At 32.3% G+C, this 18,446-nt stretch overlaps 1 protein-coding gene across 2 annotated transcripts in view; it reads right to left on the bottom strand.

The window, feature by feature from the left end:
• Positions 1-18,446, bottom strand: part of PDE1A (phosphodiesterase 1A) — a 2,023,853-nt gene that overhangs the window by 1,063,004 nt on the left and 942,403 nt on the right. For both annotated transcript variants that reach the window (XM_044075254.1, XM_044075255.1), the window contains exon 3: positions 16,107-16,220. In XM_044075254.1, the coding sequence (XP_043931189.1) occupies positions 16,107-16,220 (114 nt within the window). The remainder of the gene's footprint in view (positions 1-16,106; positions 16,221-18,446) is intronic.

Raw genomic sequence — 18,446 nt, 5'->3', positions numbered from 1 at the left:
TAGAGGGGATGTGTTTAGGTAAAGGCAGGGAGTTGAGGGGGAAGCCAGGATAGAGAATTTTGTTCAGAGTTGACCAGAACTTTCGAGGGTTTGATTTACCATTGAATTGAGCTGAATTATAGTAGGACCTTTTGTCTTTATTTGTTTGTTTTTTTGTAAGATTTCTGAGATGCTTATATTTGTGTAGTAGAGGCAGTTCCTTAGTTTTGATCCAGGCTTTCCAAGTACTATCCCTTGCATGCATAAGGGACCTGGTTTCTTTGGATAGCCAGGGAGCATGATTGGACTTAATTCAATTTTTTGTAGAGGGAGCAAGGGAGTTTAGGGTATTCAGGAAGATGCTATTAAACATACTGACTGCATCATTGAGAAGGATTTGTCTAAGGATGGACCAGCTGATACTAGACAGAATGGAGTTGAATTGGGTTATATTAAAGTTAGAGAGTTTACGACAATCCCTGTAAAGGTGGGGTTTGGGAGGTTGGGCAGTGTATCTAAGGACAGAGGTAGGAAGGTGGTCAGTAAGGTAATCTGGCAAGGTAGTGGGGTTGAGATAATGGTGGTGGGAGTTAGTGAGTATCCATCTATTATGGAGCCAGTAGAAGAGCTTTTATGGTGCTGGGTAGGGGAAGATATCAGCTGATGGAAACCATGTAAGTTGATACTGGGTTGTGGAGAGTCAGTTTTAAGTTTGGACCAGTCTTTGTTAACACTGCCCAAGATAATGATGATTTCATAGGGTATATTGTGGGAGAACCAGTTTAGGATATTTTCTGTGATGGACAAATTATTCCCAGGAGGGATGTAGATATAAGCTATAGCCAGTTTCTTGTGAGCATTAAGGTGGCAATTATGATGAGTTCAGCTGGGATAATGTCAGGGATGGGTGTGAGGAGAGGTGATATGTTGAGGCTATTAGAGTGGAATATGGCTACACCTCCCCCTTTTTCGGGGGTTCTGTCAGAGCGATAGATATTGTAGACTGGTAGGAGAATTTCATTATTGGTGATGTGTGGCTTAAGCCAGGTTTTAGATAAGGAGAGGATGTGAGGAGTTGTATGAGCTATCCAGGTGTGGAAGTCAGTGATTTTATTAGTTATACTTTTCAAAGTTTCTTTTAGCTCAACAATCATTATCTTTTCACCCAACCATTTCTAGCCTTCTTCCCCACTTTAACTTTCCAAACAAACATCTATTTTACTTCCTTCTTACTATATGAATCCTGTACATACTTTTCCATCACCCTTGTAATTTCATCCATATTATACATCGTTTCACCCACATCATTTCTAATTGATTCAGATTTTCTCTCATTATTCTTTAACTTCTTCCCAAAAAGACAAACCTTCCTCTCAATATCCTGCAATATATATTTTTTGTTTATAGATCATTGTACCAGTTTTCCTATGATTTTCCTAGTAAATGTCATTCTCACCTTAATACAGTTATTAAGCTCATCAACCAAATGTTTATACATAACTGTTTTGTTTTCCAAAATCTTTTTCATCAATTCTATACCCTTTCCTATAGTTCTCTTTAAATGTAAACATTCTTGTTAAATAATCTTCCCACAAACCCTTTTCACATCTCTTCCTCAGACCAACTCTTCTTATTAAATTCCATGACCAGTCATCTTTATTTCCTCTTCCTGCCTTTACATAACTTTCTTTATTTTAAAATTCAGATGTTATCACACAGTGGTCTGTAAATGATACCACAACAGAATCTGCCTTTACTTCATACAAACTTTCTGAAAACAGAAAATAATCTATTTCTATCTTAATATTCCCTGCCCTACATATGTATTTCCTTTCTTTTCCAAAGCTAATATGGCTTTATTTCATCATTTCCTATGCTTCTGTATATCCTTCTTAATTCTACCCTCCCTTTTTCTTAAATAAATTAAAATTGCTTTTAATAACACACATCAAATTTAAACTATCATAACCATGTCATATCATTTAATCTACATATCTCACTATTCACATTCAATGACACAATCTTAGTATTATCACTTGCATTTCTGCAGCTTTTTTTTCTGTAACAAATTTATTTTCCTTTTCCTTACCCTCTTCCCAATTGCACCTTTTTCAAAATCTTTTCCTCCTCTTTCCTTTCTGTATTTTCCATAATGTCTTATCTCTTTACTGTATCTGCCCCATTTCCCTCTCATTCTTCCTCACCTTCCTTCTCTCCCACATCTTCCTCACCTTCCTTCTCTCCCACATTTCTCTTTCATCCTCAGACCCTACCATACTACCCTCTTGTTAACTTTCAAGAATGTTTACAATTTGTTCCTAAATTTCAACTTCTTTTCTTTCACTCACAATCAAATTACAATCAGACCAAAATGATTTTGATCATTATACGAAAAAAAAGGAAAAAAAAAACCTTCACATTTATTGCTAGAATGTCAAAGCTCCCCGCATTGAACACAACAGCTTTATGGACACCCACCTATTAAACGATCCCCTTTCTCACAATGAAAACAGATCTTAGGTTGACCCCAAAATTTTAATATACTCTTTTCCCATTAATTATAACTATATATAAAACTAGGAAAATGCATTATGTGCTCATCCTTATTTTCCAAACATACTAAAATATCCCATGCACATTCCATAATGCCCTGTCATTAAAACATTTCTCAGATCATATGCAGTTTTGCATTTTTGTTAAAAAAATAATATGATTTAATTTTCATTAACATCTGCAGTTCTAAACTGCAATTTCAGCTTTCTACAAAACATCCTGCCATAGCCCTAAATAACATAACCATTCCATGGCAAAACAATTTTCTTCTCAAAGTGCTAAATGTTAAGCTTTTTAAGAGTTTCAAAAGACATTTTAACAAATGCTTTGTTTCCAATATGTGTAAAAGCTCTATTGTCCCCCTAATTCAGTATGCTAATAATAGTGTTCCAAACAAAATATCTGTCCAAACACTCCCCATTTCATGTCTCAATTCTTGTACAAGTTTTTTGTCTCTGAAAAAACATTCTCATTTTATCCAATATCTTTGACAACAATTGCAGCACAACTACTCATAGTTTTGCTTATTATATCATCTGACCTACTTTCTTGATTTATTCCAGAAAGCATAGGGATACTCCTTTCAACACCATAATTTCTGTCCAAATTATCCTCGGTCTGCTCACTTTCTAACAATCCCCAGAAACTACATCTGACTAGGCAACAGTGTTACACTCTTCTTGTTTTGCCTCCTCTACCATATGTATTTCCAAGCTTCGTTTCTGTAATTCCGTTATTTAAATGTGTAGTATTCCACTACCCACACAATTTGTATAAATTTTAATGTCTTTGCCCTGTAAATTATTGAAATCTTTATTCTCTTTTGTCTTAACAACATGACCTCTGGTACTCAATTCAACAGCATTAGCATGCACAATGTACTCCTCTCACACCACATTGCACTTGTTTCCAGTGTATGGCCCTCTGGCTAAGCAACCAAAACAAAAAAATGTCCTTTATTAAAATTCAGAAATGCAATATATATACATATATCCTATATACAAGTTTCACAACATATTTACAATATTTAAATTATGTACAATTGCATATACATATTTTTCAATCCTTTCCATGCATTTAGTCCCCCCACTCTTTTTTCCACAATCAAAATCTCTCTCTTTTCAAAATTTCTGATAATATCAATTTTCCATTGTACTTTATCTCATTGCTTCTTTCATTCCATATGATCCATAGTATACAAACAACTTTTCATCCGTTCTATGTCATTTTGTTTTATATTTTCATAGTGTCCATACTCGGTCATGTCCATATTCATGTTGTCAATATTTTTCGATTCCTTTAAGTATCCTTTATCATATACTTCTTTCCACAATTCATATACTAAAACATGTTCAGCTGTTAACTCTCCACAATATATGCACATTCTGTCTTTTATAATTTTGTATGGCATGTTTGCTTTAGCTGGGAGCTTACTTATCGACAATCTAAATAAAAATCTGTACATTCCACATACTTTTTACATTTTTTCTTTCTTACTTTTACGAGTTTAACTTTTTATCACCTATACATTGCCAAGGTCAAACATAATAGAATTTTTTCTATTATATTCTTATACCATGTTTTTTCTGTTATTTTCTATATTTACCAAATTAAGCTTCCATAACAGTATTTTGTTGATATAACTTTATCTCTACACAACAAATCTTTTTCCTTATTTTTAAACATTAAAGCTTTTCACAAATTAATTTATATTTCTCCTCTGTAATCATTAACAATTTTACTTTTCCTTGCATTTCTAAAAGTTTAATGAAGATATATACACAATTGTGTGTATTAAACTCAACCCTTTTTCCTTGTTGTTAACATAAAGAATATTTCTTTCAACAGAATTTAGTCTAGATCCCCATATAATAGTAAATATTATGTTGAGTAAGTCCTTTTCACATATTAATGTAATCATGCATCTATTTGCCAAATGTGCTACCTTGCCTAATATTACAGAACTAATTAAATATGCTTTCTTTCTATATGAAAGTTTAAACATTCTTCAAAATATATAGATGCCACGTATTTTAACTATGATAGCTTTCCATTGTTTCTCCATCAGTTGTTCAATTGCAAACTTTATTCTTAACATTTCTATTTCTTCTTCATTAAACTTGATAACTTCTATTTCTCCTTTACTTTTTTCCTTATTGATACTTAAGCCTAGCATCTTTAATTCTTTAAGTATTTCTCTAGCTATATTCATCCATTTTTTTATTTTTAACCACTAATACTAAATCATCTGCATATGTAAACATCACTGGAATCTTTATTCCCTCTGATTTATGGTATTTTGCCTTCTCTAATGTCAGTTTTATCTTAGTAGCCACTGCATTCATAGCTAATACAAATATCTTTATTTCTATTACTTCACTTAACCATCCATTAATTACTAGCCTTACTTTGTTTTCACTGTACACTGATTTTAAGATGCTTATTATTATTTTTTTTTGGTTATATTATATTGTTTCAAAATCTCCCATAGTGCTTCATGTTGAATTTTATCAAACGCTTTGCTAACATTCCCTACTAATATTTTTAGCCCCATTTTCCTATTTATTTTGCCTCTCTTATTAACATCAGAAGTTCTTGACTTCCTTTTCCTTTTGTTCCAAAGACTGTTGTAGATAACAGTTTATTTGCTTTTCTTACTATTCTTTTCTCTAATGTTTCCAAAAAATATATATAACCTACATTATTTAATACTAATGGTCTCCAGTTTTTTATATCTGTTCTTTCCCCCTTTTTCTGTACAAATTTCAGTATACCTATGCATATTTTTTCATAATTTACACCCTTTTCAAACCATTCATTCAACAACTTTAAAAAATATTCTTTTTGCCATTCTTGCATAAATACTCAATTCCATCTAAACCTGTAGCTGCTTCTACATTCACTGTTTTTAGCATGTTTTTAAGTTCTGCCATTGTAATCTTTTCTTTGATTTTCTTATTATCTTCTTCTGTTAGCTTATTCAACTCCCCCTTTACTTTTACTTATAGTGTCACATGTAGAAAATATATTTAATATATCTTTAACTATTTCCTTAATTTCTCTTTGTGCATTCACTATATGACCTTTTTCATTTTTCAGTTTTCATGTTACTCTTATTTTTTTTCTTTGACCATTTTATTTAATTAAGGTGCTACCTCTGCTTTTATCCCTTGTAAAAATATGTTTGAATAACACTTTTTTTCTTGATTCATTTAATACAACATTCTCTCATTTTTTACAAGCTCTTCTCTATTATCTGTTATATTTTTAAAGACTTGTTTACTGATTTCCTTATATTTATCACTATCTTGAAATCATTTTATTTTTTTGCCACTCTAGTACTTCTTTTCTATATTTTTCTTTTAAAATAATAAACATGTCCAGTCTTTGTGAAATCCTCTCATATTTATAAGATCTTGCCAGGTCTATATCATTTCATTGGAAACTCATTTCGTTGAAGCTTAATTCATTGACACATATTCACTGAAAGCTCATTTCACTGAAAACCCAATTCACTGAAAGCTCACTTCACTGAAAACCCATTTCACTGAAATTCATTTTGTTGAAAGGTATATATGGCCTATTCCCTACTGTTGTGTGATCCTGGAGTTAGTATATATAGTAAGAGGAGGTGTGGGGGGCAAAGCTCCCCACATAAATTGGTTATATGTTGTCTTCTGGAAGAATTTATTCATTACACTTGTAAGTATCCATCTATATGCTTTAAAATATTTACAATATGTGGGGGGCTATACCCCCACACCCCCCCCTTACTTTATAACTCCAGGATTGCACAACAGTGGGGAAAAGGCCATATATACCTTTCAACAAAATGAGTTTCAATGAAATGGGTTTTCAGTGAAGTGAGCTTTCAGTGAATTGGGCTTTCAGTGAATATGTGTCAATGAATTAAGCTTCAATTAAATGAGTTTTCAATGAAATGATATAGACCCGATCTTGCCATAGTTGCTGTATTATATCACTTATATACTCATTCAGTTCTCATACATTAATCCTTTTTATTCCTCTCCCTATTTTACGTAACCTATTTTCTCTTGAATCTCTATCCATAAAGCTAAGTGATCTTAAAATCCTGTTCTTTTACGCATTAGATGTTATATGCTTAAGCTCTCTAAAGCTATAAAGTAATTAATTTCAGTTTTTAAATTACTTCTTTCATATGTCCATCCTTATTTTCCCATGACTGCAACTTACTGTTCTTAATCATGTCTAAGATAAACTTTAATATCTTCCCCTTCTTTCTATGTCTTAAATCACAGTTAAAGTCTCCCATTACTATTGTGTGCATATTCACACTCACATAATCTATCATTTTCCTAAACATTACTCCTCTTTGCTTTTGTAAGGCATATGCATAAAGTGTAAACACTCTATAAATTTTATTCTTAAATCTTATATTTAATAATTTTTTTCTATCAATCATACCTATCATATAGTCCAATATTTCAATACAGTCCTTATATAAAATAACTCTACCTGATGATTGTTCACTACCTAAGCACCATATTACCTTACCTTCCTATAATCCATTAATCTGTATTCTTCCTTCTTCTGGTGTAATTCTAATGCCTACTAATGATATAATATCCATGTCTAATACCTTACACCAGTCCAATACTCCTAGCCTGTGTTAAATGTTCTTTATAATGTGAACATTAATGGCTAGGACTCTCGATATAAAGAAAGGCTTTTATTATATACTGTTTATCCTTTTCCTTTTTTGCCTTCCCTTACAGTTACATTTTTAAACTTACGCTTTCTGTCTTTCACTCTTTTTCCTATAGAGCTTATTTTACTTGTCACTCGTACCCAGTTATCTTCTCCTTCATCACTTGAATTGCTAATTTCTTCCTCCTCTTGTTTTTTTTTCTTTTTGTTTCATTCATACTATCTCTCACATCTATTCTTACATCTTTCTTATCCATTTTTTGTGTCTCTTCTGTAGTATCAAATATAACATTTTCCCTGTCCTGTTTCTGGTCTAGTCTTGTTTCTTATGTATGATTTTCTACAGCTTTACAGTCCATCCATTATGAGAGTCGTATTTTTTCACATTTTATACATTTTTCCTTGCATTTCTTTAAACATGACCAACTTTGTCACATATAAAAAATGTTCTTTTATCACAGTTAATTAAATGATCATCTTTACCACATAAAAAAAAAAAAACATATCTTTGGTTGTCCCCAATATCTCACCATCCTCTTACTCCCCTCTACATTCATTATATTCGATAAATGTGCAATTTTATCATTTTGCATTCTCAGTATTACATCACACACCCATCTTCCAGTCCATAAACCTCTGTTGTCATATATTTTTGTAACATGCATAACATCTCTACATGCAGTTTTTAAATAGTCCTTCAAATCATTCCTTTCAATTTCAGTTTGAAATTGTATAAATATTTTTTTTCTTAGTTTCTCTACTGAATGCCTGAACTACATACAAGTTCCAGAGGTTGTCTGCTTTTTATCATATTGTTCTAGGAATTTTTCCATGTACTGAGCATCCTGAAAAAAAGTATCACAAAGTATTTCTTTATTAATAAAGGCGAAAGCTCTTACCTCTCTGGGTTCAATACTCAGTGGTGCAATAATGCTGTCTCATATCTAGTTCTTTTTCTGTTTTATTACTTATTCTCACCTGTTGCTTTCATTTGACTTTGACTTTTTCACTTCTCTCCTTTCACCTTCTTTTCCATTTGGGCATATGATTTCTTTTCTTCTTTTCTTGTCTTCTGGTTTTCATTCTTCTAAATTCTGTCCATTATTTCCCCCACAATGCTGCTTTTTCACTCTCTTGTTCACTCTGATCTATTATTCCTTTAGGTAAACATCCCACAACCTTCCCAATTAGAGGGTTGTACAACACACTCAGCTACTGCAATATCAGTAACAAAAAGATTTTTTTGAAACATCTCCTTGGAATCAACCATCTCCACTCCATTTCCTTTTTCTTGCCCCTTACTCGCTTCTTCTGTATTTTTGTTTAACCTCTTGCCATGCTCCTCACTTCATATCTCATCCTTCCCATATTTTCCATTATGTTAGTTTACACAGCTGCCCGACTAACAGCTCCTTTTTCACCAACACCTTCAACAACAGCTTCTCTTCCCACCATGCTTCCTGCTTCTCCAAGCTGCCTACGCACCTGGAATGGAAGTCAGAAAGCATCACAGCAAATAGTGCCCCCTTACACTCATGCGAACAAGTAGGACAAGTTCCCTGATGCCCTGGTGAAATAGTATAAACACCACCTCAGGTTTCCCACTGAAAAGAGGCCACTACCCTAGTGAGACTAACCCAGTTAACAACACCTAAATAAATAAATAAATAAAAAATGTAAAAGCAGCATTTAAAAAAAAGACTAACTGAAGGTAGGCTGATGGTTGGCTTGTGCCTAGAAAAAAGATAGCATTAACTGGTGTTATTTGTCTGCTTGCCTTGTGCTTCACAGTAAAAAAAAAAAAAAGAAGACAGAGAAGTGTGTCTGTTGCTTTTCTTTATAGGTAGGTGGACCTGTAACAAAAACAGCTCAAGAAAGCAGCAATGATCAGACTACCCTGTAACAACTCAGCATAGCAACAATGAGCATTTGGAAGAAGTTAACTGTTTTGTATACTAATATGTGAATCCAGGCCGGAATGAATCTATTACTCATATATCTTGAGTTATGATGACTTAGAAAACTGTATTTATGGATATTATACAAACATTTTAAGTTATTCCCAAGCCTTGCTGAACAAAGAAGATAGTGTGTTCTTACATTCACAGATATTTTTATTAAAACTTTGCTTAATGACAAAGTGTCTAAATAATCTCTGCACTGAAATAACTATGTTCTGAACCCTTTGACTTTTTAATCCCCTTATATGTCTTGCAGTGATATGACACCGAATTCTACAATACAAAAAGGCGCTATGGTCTTTATACAGTCATATATGAAATACAATCACAATGCCCACTGTATGGAAAGAGGGATTACCGCTACAACTATTTATGTATATCATATCTGTGTATGTGCTGTTCCTCAGTATCTTCCAGACTGGTGCTGGTGCTTATGGGTGTGATATAGGCCAGTCTTCCTCAGTTATCTAAACTGACAAAGTCAATATATGATGTAAGGCACTGACCTATACATCCTCTAAGTCTTAGTGTCTCTGTTTGATCCCAAAGCAGCCTGTATATATGAAACATACTCTAGTCTGTATTTCAGTAGCCAACTGGTTATGACATGTTTTGAATCTCTGGTCACTGTCTGGTTTCATGAAACATTTCCACAGTGTGTTCCGCAATCTACAGAAAGCACTGCAGTCTGTCTGATGACCTCCTTTGCCTGTGCAGTAAACATCCTCAGTTATGCCTGTCCAGCATAAAGCACATGCAATGCCCTGGCAGGTAGTATATGGGGAATGATGTGCCTCATGCTTATATTCTTTGCAGCTGAATGTAGGTACACAATATATGCATGGTTTGCAGTGTACTTCTTTTGAAACTTCTATTTGGAAGACAGCAGTTATATATCATCCACTGCTTGGATCTTTTTCAGCTACTGCTATAAAGGCACTACGGTCTTGTAGAAACTTTTAGAAAATGATGTGCATAGGTAATTTGCTTCATTAATACTGATTGTTATAGCATCACAATGTCTCTCTTTGGCAGTTACTGCATACCTTGAGGTAGCAATTACAAAGTACAGTCTAAACAGAGTTATGCTGCTTTCACCCTCTGATGGTATTACTTCTGGACAGTGTGCTTGACTGAATTGCATGGGGAAGCAGAGACATATCAGTGAGGTTTTTTACTCTTTACTGCCCAGTATTACCTGTTTTTGTCACCTTGTTTAAGAAGTAGAGTAGATGCATATAAAGTCTTAGTATATTAATACAATATATAAACCACCACCCAGATGGTAACTATATTTGACAATTCTTGCTTGTGTGATATTTCTGTTTGCCTAAAATATACCTTCTTCCTTAAACAAATTTTATTAATGTTATGATTTTGGAAGACTGGCTTGATTGTGGTAAATGTCGATTTGGATTTTGAGCAAAGAGAGATGTGATGGTATATCCATTATTGAAATGCAATTTGTAATAGTTTCTAGCAGTTTGAAAAGTTTAGCCCAGTAAAATCATATATCCAATCTCACTGATCATGTACATTTTTTTAAGAAACATAGACAATATAATAATCGTTTCAAAAACGTGAACTATTTGTTCCATAAACTACTGCCATAATTATGTCATAATACAGATTAACAAACCACAAGGGATAAAGAAAAAAACAGGTTCATTAAACATTTAAGCAATATTTGAAAACTTTCTATGAAATATTGGAACAATAAACTAATCCTTGACTGCATCATATTTTTCCTGTGTAATAAGAACATTTGACAACTGAGTACTGAGAGCAAATTGCTCTTCCAGTCATGATGACAGTTATAAAAATCCTAAAAATATTAATGGCCCTTGCATAATAGAAAATTATATAAGAAAAGATTATACATGGTATTGTGTTCGATAAAGCAGATGATCTGTGGCATAATACTGAAGTTATGGCTTAAATCAAATTAAAGATCTCTAAAATCTCTGCCCATCAAGTAACAGGAGACATATAAGAAGTTAATATACTGCAGCACCTTTCTATACTGTCCTCAGTATCACATTATGGTGAAAACCATTGTACGTACAAAGATACGTTAGTGTCATCAATTCACTCTTCAGCAACAGTGTACACAACATTTTTCAAATATAAAGTAGCTCCAAATCCTTATTATGTGCATCACTGCCATTAAGAAGTATTAATTTAAGACACTTATTTGGCTTCAAGCCAGATCCATTAGCTTGGAAATAACTTCAAAAAAGAAATTACCTTTGCTGCCAGTCTTTTATCAAAGTTTTAAATGCTGTTCACATATACAAATACTCTATCATTATTACATAAATCATACCTACATATGGTATATTCCTAATGGAAAATGTATAATGCCATTAAAGAAACTACAACCATAGCCTCTTATTAAATCAGTCAACTTTATACATAACAGATGCATATATGGTGAGAAAGGTATGTTTTTACCAAAGATGAAATAAACAACTCACAACAAATAATACTTTTTTGAATCATTCAACAATGTATTTTCATTATTTTAAGAGAGCAGCACCAAAGATTATTTTCTACAAATTAACAACTGAGACATAATTTATCTTAGAAATGGTTTGCTTTTTTCAAGATGTTGCAATGTCACCTTTTTTAGAGCCGGGGGTTCACATGGGATCACTGATGCAGGACTCATGCACTTAACCAGTTTAATGTTAGTGCCAGAGTCTGTAAGCAAAGGCTCCTAAAATCCTAGTACTTCAGTGAGAGATTTAATAGAAAATACCTATGAAGCCACAGTGGATGTATGGCACATTTCATATTAAAGCAAATAAACACTTATGTGAGGAGCATGGCACTTACTTATTATTATTTGCTATATACCTTGCTGCCAAGAACATTGATTTATGTATCACTTTTCTTTATATAATTTTGCTGTATGTGGAAACTGTATTCTTTTCTTAACTAAAAATATTAGCCAAGTCATTGCTAAAATGAAACTGAGAAGTCATTGTGTTAAAATGTAGCGAAAATTGTATTATGAGGTCATTTCTGTCATTCATACCACACAGACAATACAATTATCTGAAGGTTTGATACATACAGATACAATTTGAATTTTTTTGCCCAGTTATCATCATCATCTCTTTATTCATGTTTAGTAGTAATTTACATGCTTCATAAAGTGACATTATCATTTGAAAATATTTTATAGCAGGGATACTTTTAACATTACATAGTATACACTGAAGTTGAAAGTCCACTTCAACAGAGGTCTTGTTGTATTTATTTAACCTATTTATCTCAAAGCACACAAATGCACAAAGTTTTAGAAATTTCTGCAGGATTAAGGAGCGTATGTAATGTAGTTGAAAATCAATGTATTTAATAATTACAAAATAAAAATAACACAGAGAATGAAATAAATCAGACTTAAAAAGATCATATTATTTATGTCTGGGAAGTCTTGTAGAACATATAATATGAGATTGCAGTTAGCCATTTCTATAAACAATAATTTTATCAGAAATTGTAAGTTTAACAACAGTGAAAAAAAAAATGCAAACTCTATGTTACTGCAAAGTCCAACATTTCAGAACATTAATTCATGCTGTCAACTAATAAAAGACCAATGCAACAAATGTTCAGCTATACTCAAATATGCTCAGCTAACAGCTTTAAAAAAGCAGCACTTGTTCTAAGACTACAGAAATATACTGCAAATGGATCATACATTGCTTTGGTATCAGCTTTGTATTAGCAACTGTGCTTAAAATATTCTCAAACGTAAGTATACTCAACTTCTCTCCATTTGCATCTGCAGCGGTATAAAATCTTTCAAATGGCCAATAGAATTTGTAGCAAGGGCTAGTATTCATTTATAAAGGATCAGGCCATAGCTTCCTAAAGAAGATGGCTTGTTTATAATCATAGACAAGGAAACAAAAATGTGACCTCAGTTTTATAACAGAATTGTGTTTGTGTGCTTCTTCTTAACCCATCTCTGCTACTGTCTACAATAGTTAAAACTTTCCCGAATATTATTATTTCTGCCACTTCCAAAATTGTATACTAGTTTTGCTGAAAAGAAATGTTAGATCATAATTCACCAGATTTTAAAGTTATTAATATTCATGACACAGAAATTAAGATTTGCAGATATATCTCTGTTCTTTTTCTTTTGTGGATTTTGACTTAAACATTGCCATGCATTCCATGAAATTTTTCATTCACAAAAGCAAATGAAAACGTTATACTTTAAATAGCTGAAATGTCATTGCTCACTGTATTACATTTGGTTACCCAAGTTTACATATTTTGTTAACTGTTAACACCTAAGAGATTTATCATCATTACCTTTAAATCTGTAATAGAATTATGTTTTATTTTTTACCTTGTAAATATGTATGGGAATCACATTTATTACCTGTCATCTAATTGCCATCTATTTAAAAAAGAGTAATTATTTACTGTTAACTGGCTCCCATAATACTAACACTGGCCTTAAACCACAGTTGATCAGTGAGAGAGTCTATGCATGTGACAGAGGATTTTTTATTTTGCAAAATCATTTAACATTCTACATTTTATGCTAAAGTATGTAACTTGATTTAAACTAAGACTAGATCGTCTTCCCTCTGAGTTATCTGGTGCTCTATCATAGGGACCTGTGTCCACAGGCAGTACATACCGCTGAGCTGCTATATCCCTTTGATAACATTATGGCCTGCATATTTTGTGGTCTCATTCATTTTATCACCCACTCTGTCAAGAACATGTAGCATTTCTCCTAGCCATATGTTTTCTTTGCATGTAAGCATGTAACACATGGCTTCCTTTGTCATATAGTCAAAAGGCACATCTCACCCACCCTAACACCATTTAACATTAATTTGTTGTATGTATGCCACTTAAGTGTCCACTATATATAAATGATTACATAATTTTAGTCGGGCTGACACAGAATGAATCAACTGTAGTATGATTCCATTCACAAATCCGAGGACTAGCTGATTCTTAAATTCTGAAGCTTCATTAAAATCATCCACCAGATACTCCAAATTAAAATTTACAGTGGCACTGCTAAAATGCTATATTTTCAGTGTGACACTGGACAGCCTTCCAGTGCATGTCATACACCCACATACCATTGTGTCCCGATATACTTCTGTAAGGTACTTTGTGTATCTGGCAAAGAATTTACATGTTATAGACATTGAGAATGTTGTGCAGTACTATAACCACTTTAAAACATCTTATGATGGTGTAACATCCAAAATCTGAATACTGCAATCCCAGAATAGTCACACAAGTGATAAATTTGATACAACCCTCCTATACAGTCTCAGTACATTACACCATGCCCTTCTTATCTATTATATGCATACATCTATATGTACTTTTTTAAAGAAGTCAGAGACTATGAAGGTAACAAGGACTCTACTGGTGAAGAGTTATATGTTGTTTATTGTACCTGATACAGGGCAGGATTTATGTAGTTCATTAGTAAAGATATTTAAAAAAGAAGGGGTCCAAGAATAGAGCCTTGTGGGATGCCAGTATTAATGGGGAGAAATAGAGAAATAGAGAAATAGCAGATAGCCATTTGATGGACTGCTGCCGATTAGAAATGTAACTCTTAAACCAGGAGATTGTTGTTGAGGAAAGATTGAGCTGGGACAGCTTCAAGAGGAGTATAGGGTGGGAGACTGTATCAAAGGCTTTTACTTGTAATGGGAGGCTGGTGTAATGGTTAAAGTGCTTACCTTAGAAACACAAGGTGCAGGGTTTGTGTCTCACATGGTGTAATTGGCTAGGTTTAAAATGGCCCCCGTGGACAGTTAGCCTAATCTATGAATCTATACTATATCAAATGGTTCGTTCTTGTAGCAAGTTAAATACTTTCAATGAAACAATGTTTTACACATGCATCAGACACATGCAAATCCAATGCAAAGAACATTCTGTATTTCTACTGAATCAGTTAATTGTGTTATTATTTATTAAACAAGTCCTCCTACTTTGCATCAACTGTTTCCTTTTTCAAAAGATTCACTCATGCAGTTCATTAATTTTATATATAAAATATCTGTTTATCTTACTGCTACCCAATTCAAAAAATAATACTACACACATAGTGCTTCTTACGGCAGGAAACATGTAATACCAGAAGCAACAATAATGCTCAGTGGTGTTAAATGCTATTTTGGACCGACACACAGCATTCAAAATTAATATTCATAATTCTAAAACAAAACTGCAGATATAAAAACAAGTATTATAAAGTAACAAAACCATCTTACAGTTTAGGGATTCTGGGAACTATTTATAATGTACTGTAAGGTTTCTAAATTGCTCAAAACCTCATAGTGGTATTACTTCCTTCACACACACACACACACACACACACACACACACATATTCATTTAGTCTATATAGACATATATAACATTTGTTGGCTCCTCTGTAAAATATGAGCATGAAAACTATCACCCATGTATGACTTTTCTGGCAATGGCCATTTTCAGACACAGTAAACCACTCTGGACCAGTTCTGTGACTAAGACTGCAACATTTATGTGTACATTGTTCTGTGATTTATAGGTTATATTCATCAAGTTTAATCTTATGTAGAATGCAGTCATAAAATGTGCATCCAACACCATAAGTGATTGATGTCTGGTCATATAAGAAAGTATGCTATAAGCTAATGTACTTTTATTTTACCCTTACCTAAAACGTGTAAGACCTTAAACCAAATATATTTGCAGACTCTCTGGTTTGTTCAAAGTATTTAGGGCATATGTGATGACCTAGTGTACTGTAGCTTTTATGGTTACCATATATGGCACTGCATAGATTATATTAGGAAGTTATATGGTATAGAAGTCCAACTTTCATTTGTTAAAAAACAGATTTATTACAGAAGCATTTTTGTGTCCTACTCACCGTGTTTCATCAATGTAGACTGCCTCTAAAACTGACGCTGCATATTCAATGTTCTTTTTCAGTTCCGACACATTCACTTCACCTTTTTCCAGTTGTTTCACCAAACACCTTAGTCTGAAAGAGATGAAACAGGAGAAATATCATTTGATGACCTCACTTCTGGCAAAGGCAAAATATTCACGTAGTCAGCTGACAAAGAATAACGGTCAAATTATTTTATTAGCATAATTAAACAATACTGCATAATATGTGGAAAGCAGCAATTCATAGCATTGAATTTACATTAGTGAAAACAAAATGCATTGTGAAGGTTAAACTAGGAAAATGCATTGCCCTCCTTAATTTACAAAATATTTATATAATGACAGTAGATATCAGAAAGGAAATTAGTAGTACTTCTAAAATAAATTGTGAAACATTTTGCTATTCTATCAGCTTACATATCACCAGAAAGTATCGTGGTCTTTTGATGTCTGTTAGTAAAAGTTTATCATGTTTCTTGTCTCATTGTATCTTACAACCACCAGGCATTCTTACTGTAGTCACGGACTATTTGCCTTTGATGTCATGAGCAGTTATCACTGGCAAATACAACTGGCCATTATTTTTCACATTTGAAATGAGCTGAGATGAATATATCGATCAATCAATATAAATGTGCATTTTCTATGTAGTATATAATGAATGACTGTATGCCAAAGGAAAGTAACAATTTTATGTCTCTTTATCACAATTAAATAAAGATGTTACACATGAGTATGTGATGAAGAATGCTAAGATGGCAATAATTTATTGTAAGGTATTTCATCATGTTGTGGCATTCTTACAAATATTCTAGGTAATGATTTTCTAGTAACATATTAATGTAGTATGTTTACAACTACACAATCACTAAAGAATAATATATCAATATGGTGATGACATCTGTCATTTTAATATATCAATATGGTGATGACATTTTACATTTTAATATATCAATACGGTGATGACATTTGTCATTTTAATATATCAATATGGTGATGACATTTGTCATTTTTTCCTTATATAAAGTGAGCAGCAAAAATATCATTAATCAAAGGCTATAATGTTAAAATAATTATCTTTTTTTTCTCATACATGATACCATTGGCAAAATAGTGAGTGAACAGGTAAAAACAGAAACCATATCTAATGAGTTTTGTATAAGACAAACTGAGCTACTTTCATCCATTGACTTGTTAATTCTTCAATATTCAAGAAAGACACTTTGATGCACTTCAGAATCTATTTGTCTATCTATATCTGCCTATATAGATAGATAGATACATAGATAGATAGATAGATATAGAGAATCAATAATTCTTAATTTTTTTGTAAGGATGATATGAAGGATTAATTTGTATTGCTTTCTTTTTAAGGTATATTCTGTTTGCTTGATCTTGTCCTGGCTATATGTACTTAATTAGATGATTACATACTTGATACTATATGGGACTATATATATATATATATATATATATATATATATATATATATATATGTATGTATATATATATATATATATATATATATATATATATATATATATATATATATATATATATGTATGTGTGTGTGTATATATATATATATATATATATATATATATATATATATATACATATATATATATATATGTATATATATATATATATATATATGTGTGTGTGTGTGTGTGTATATATATATATATATATATATATATATATATATATATATATACACACACACACACACACACACACACACATATATACACACACACACATACACACACACATATATATATATATATATATATATATATATATATATATATATAATATATATATTCTGTCCTAGCCCATGTGTAATTATTATATGATTACAAGTTTACACTCTTGATCCTGCCATGGAAATTTGCTATATTATTACATATGTGATGCTATCTGAGTCCATGTGTAATTTTTATATGTCTAAAAGCTTGATACTAGTTGTACTTATTACCTGACTAAATACCTCACCCTGCCCTTGCCACTGCAATCATATTATATGACTACATATTTGATCCTGTCCTAGCTCATGTGCAATAATTATATAAATGCATGCTTGAGCCTGTCATGGCTCATAAGTAATTATTATATGACTACATGCTTGGTCCTGGCATGACCCATATGTATAATTATTATATGATTAAATGTTTGACCTTGTCTAGGCCCATGTGTATAATTAATTATATGATTAAATGCATAATTCTGTCCTGGGCCAAGTATAATTTTTATATTATATTATAAAATGTTTGCTCTCACCTTGGTACATGTGTACTTATTATGTGATTACATG

This window comes from Protopterus annectens, chromosome 6.part0, assembly GCF_019279795.1.
Source record: "Protopterus annectens isolate FY-2018-M chromosome 6.part0, PAN1.0, whole genome shotgun sequence".
NCBI classification, from domain to species: domain Eukaryota; kingdom Metazoa; phylum Chordata; order Ceratodontiformes; family Protopteridae; genus Protopterus; species Protopterus annectens.
This window is presented reverse-complemented; position numbering and strand designations above follow the sequence as displayed.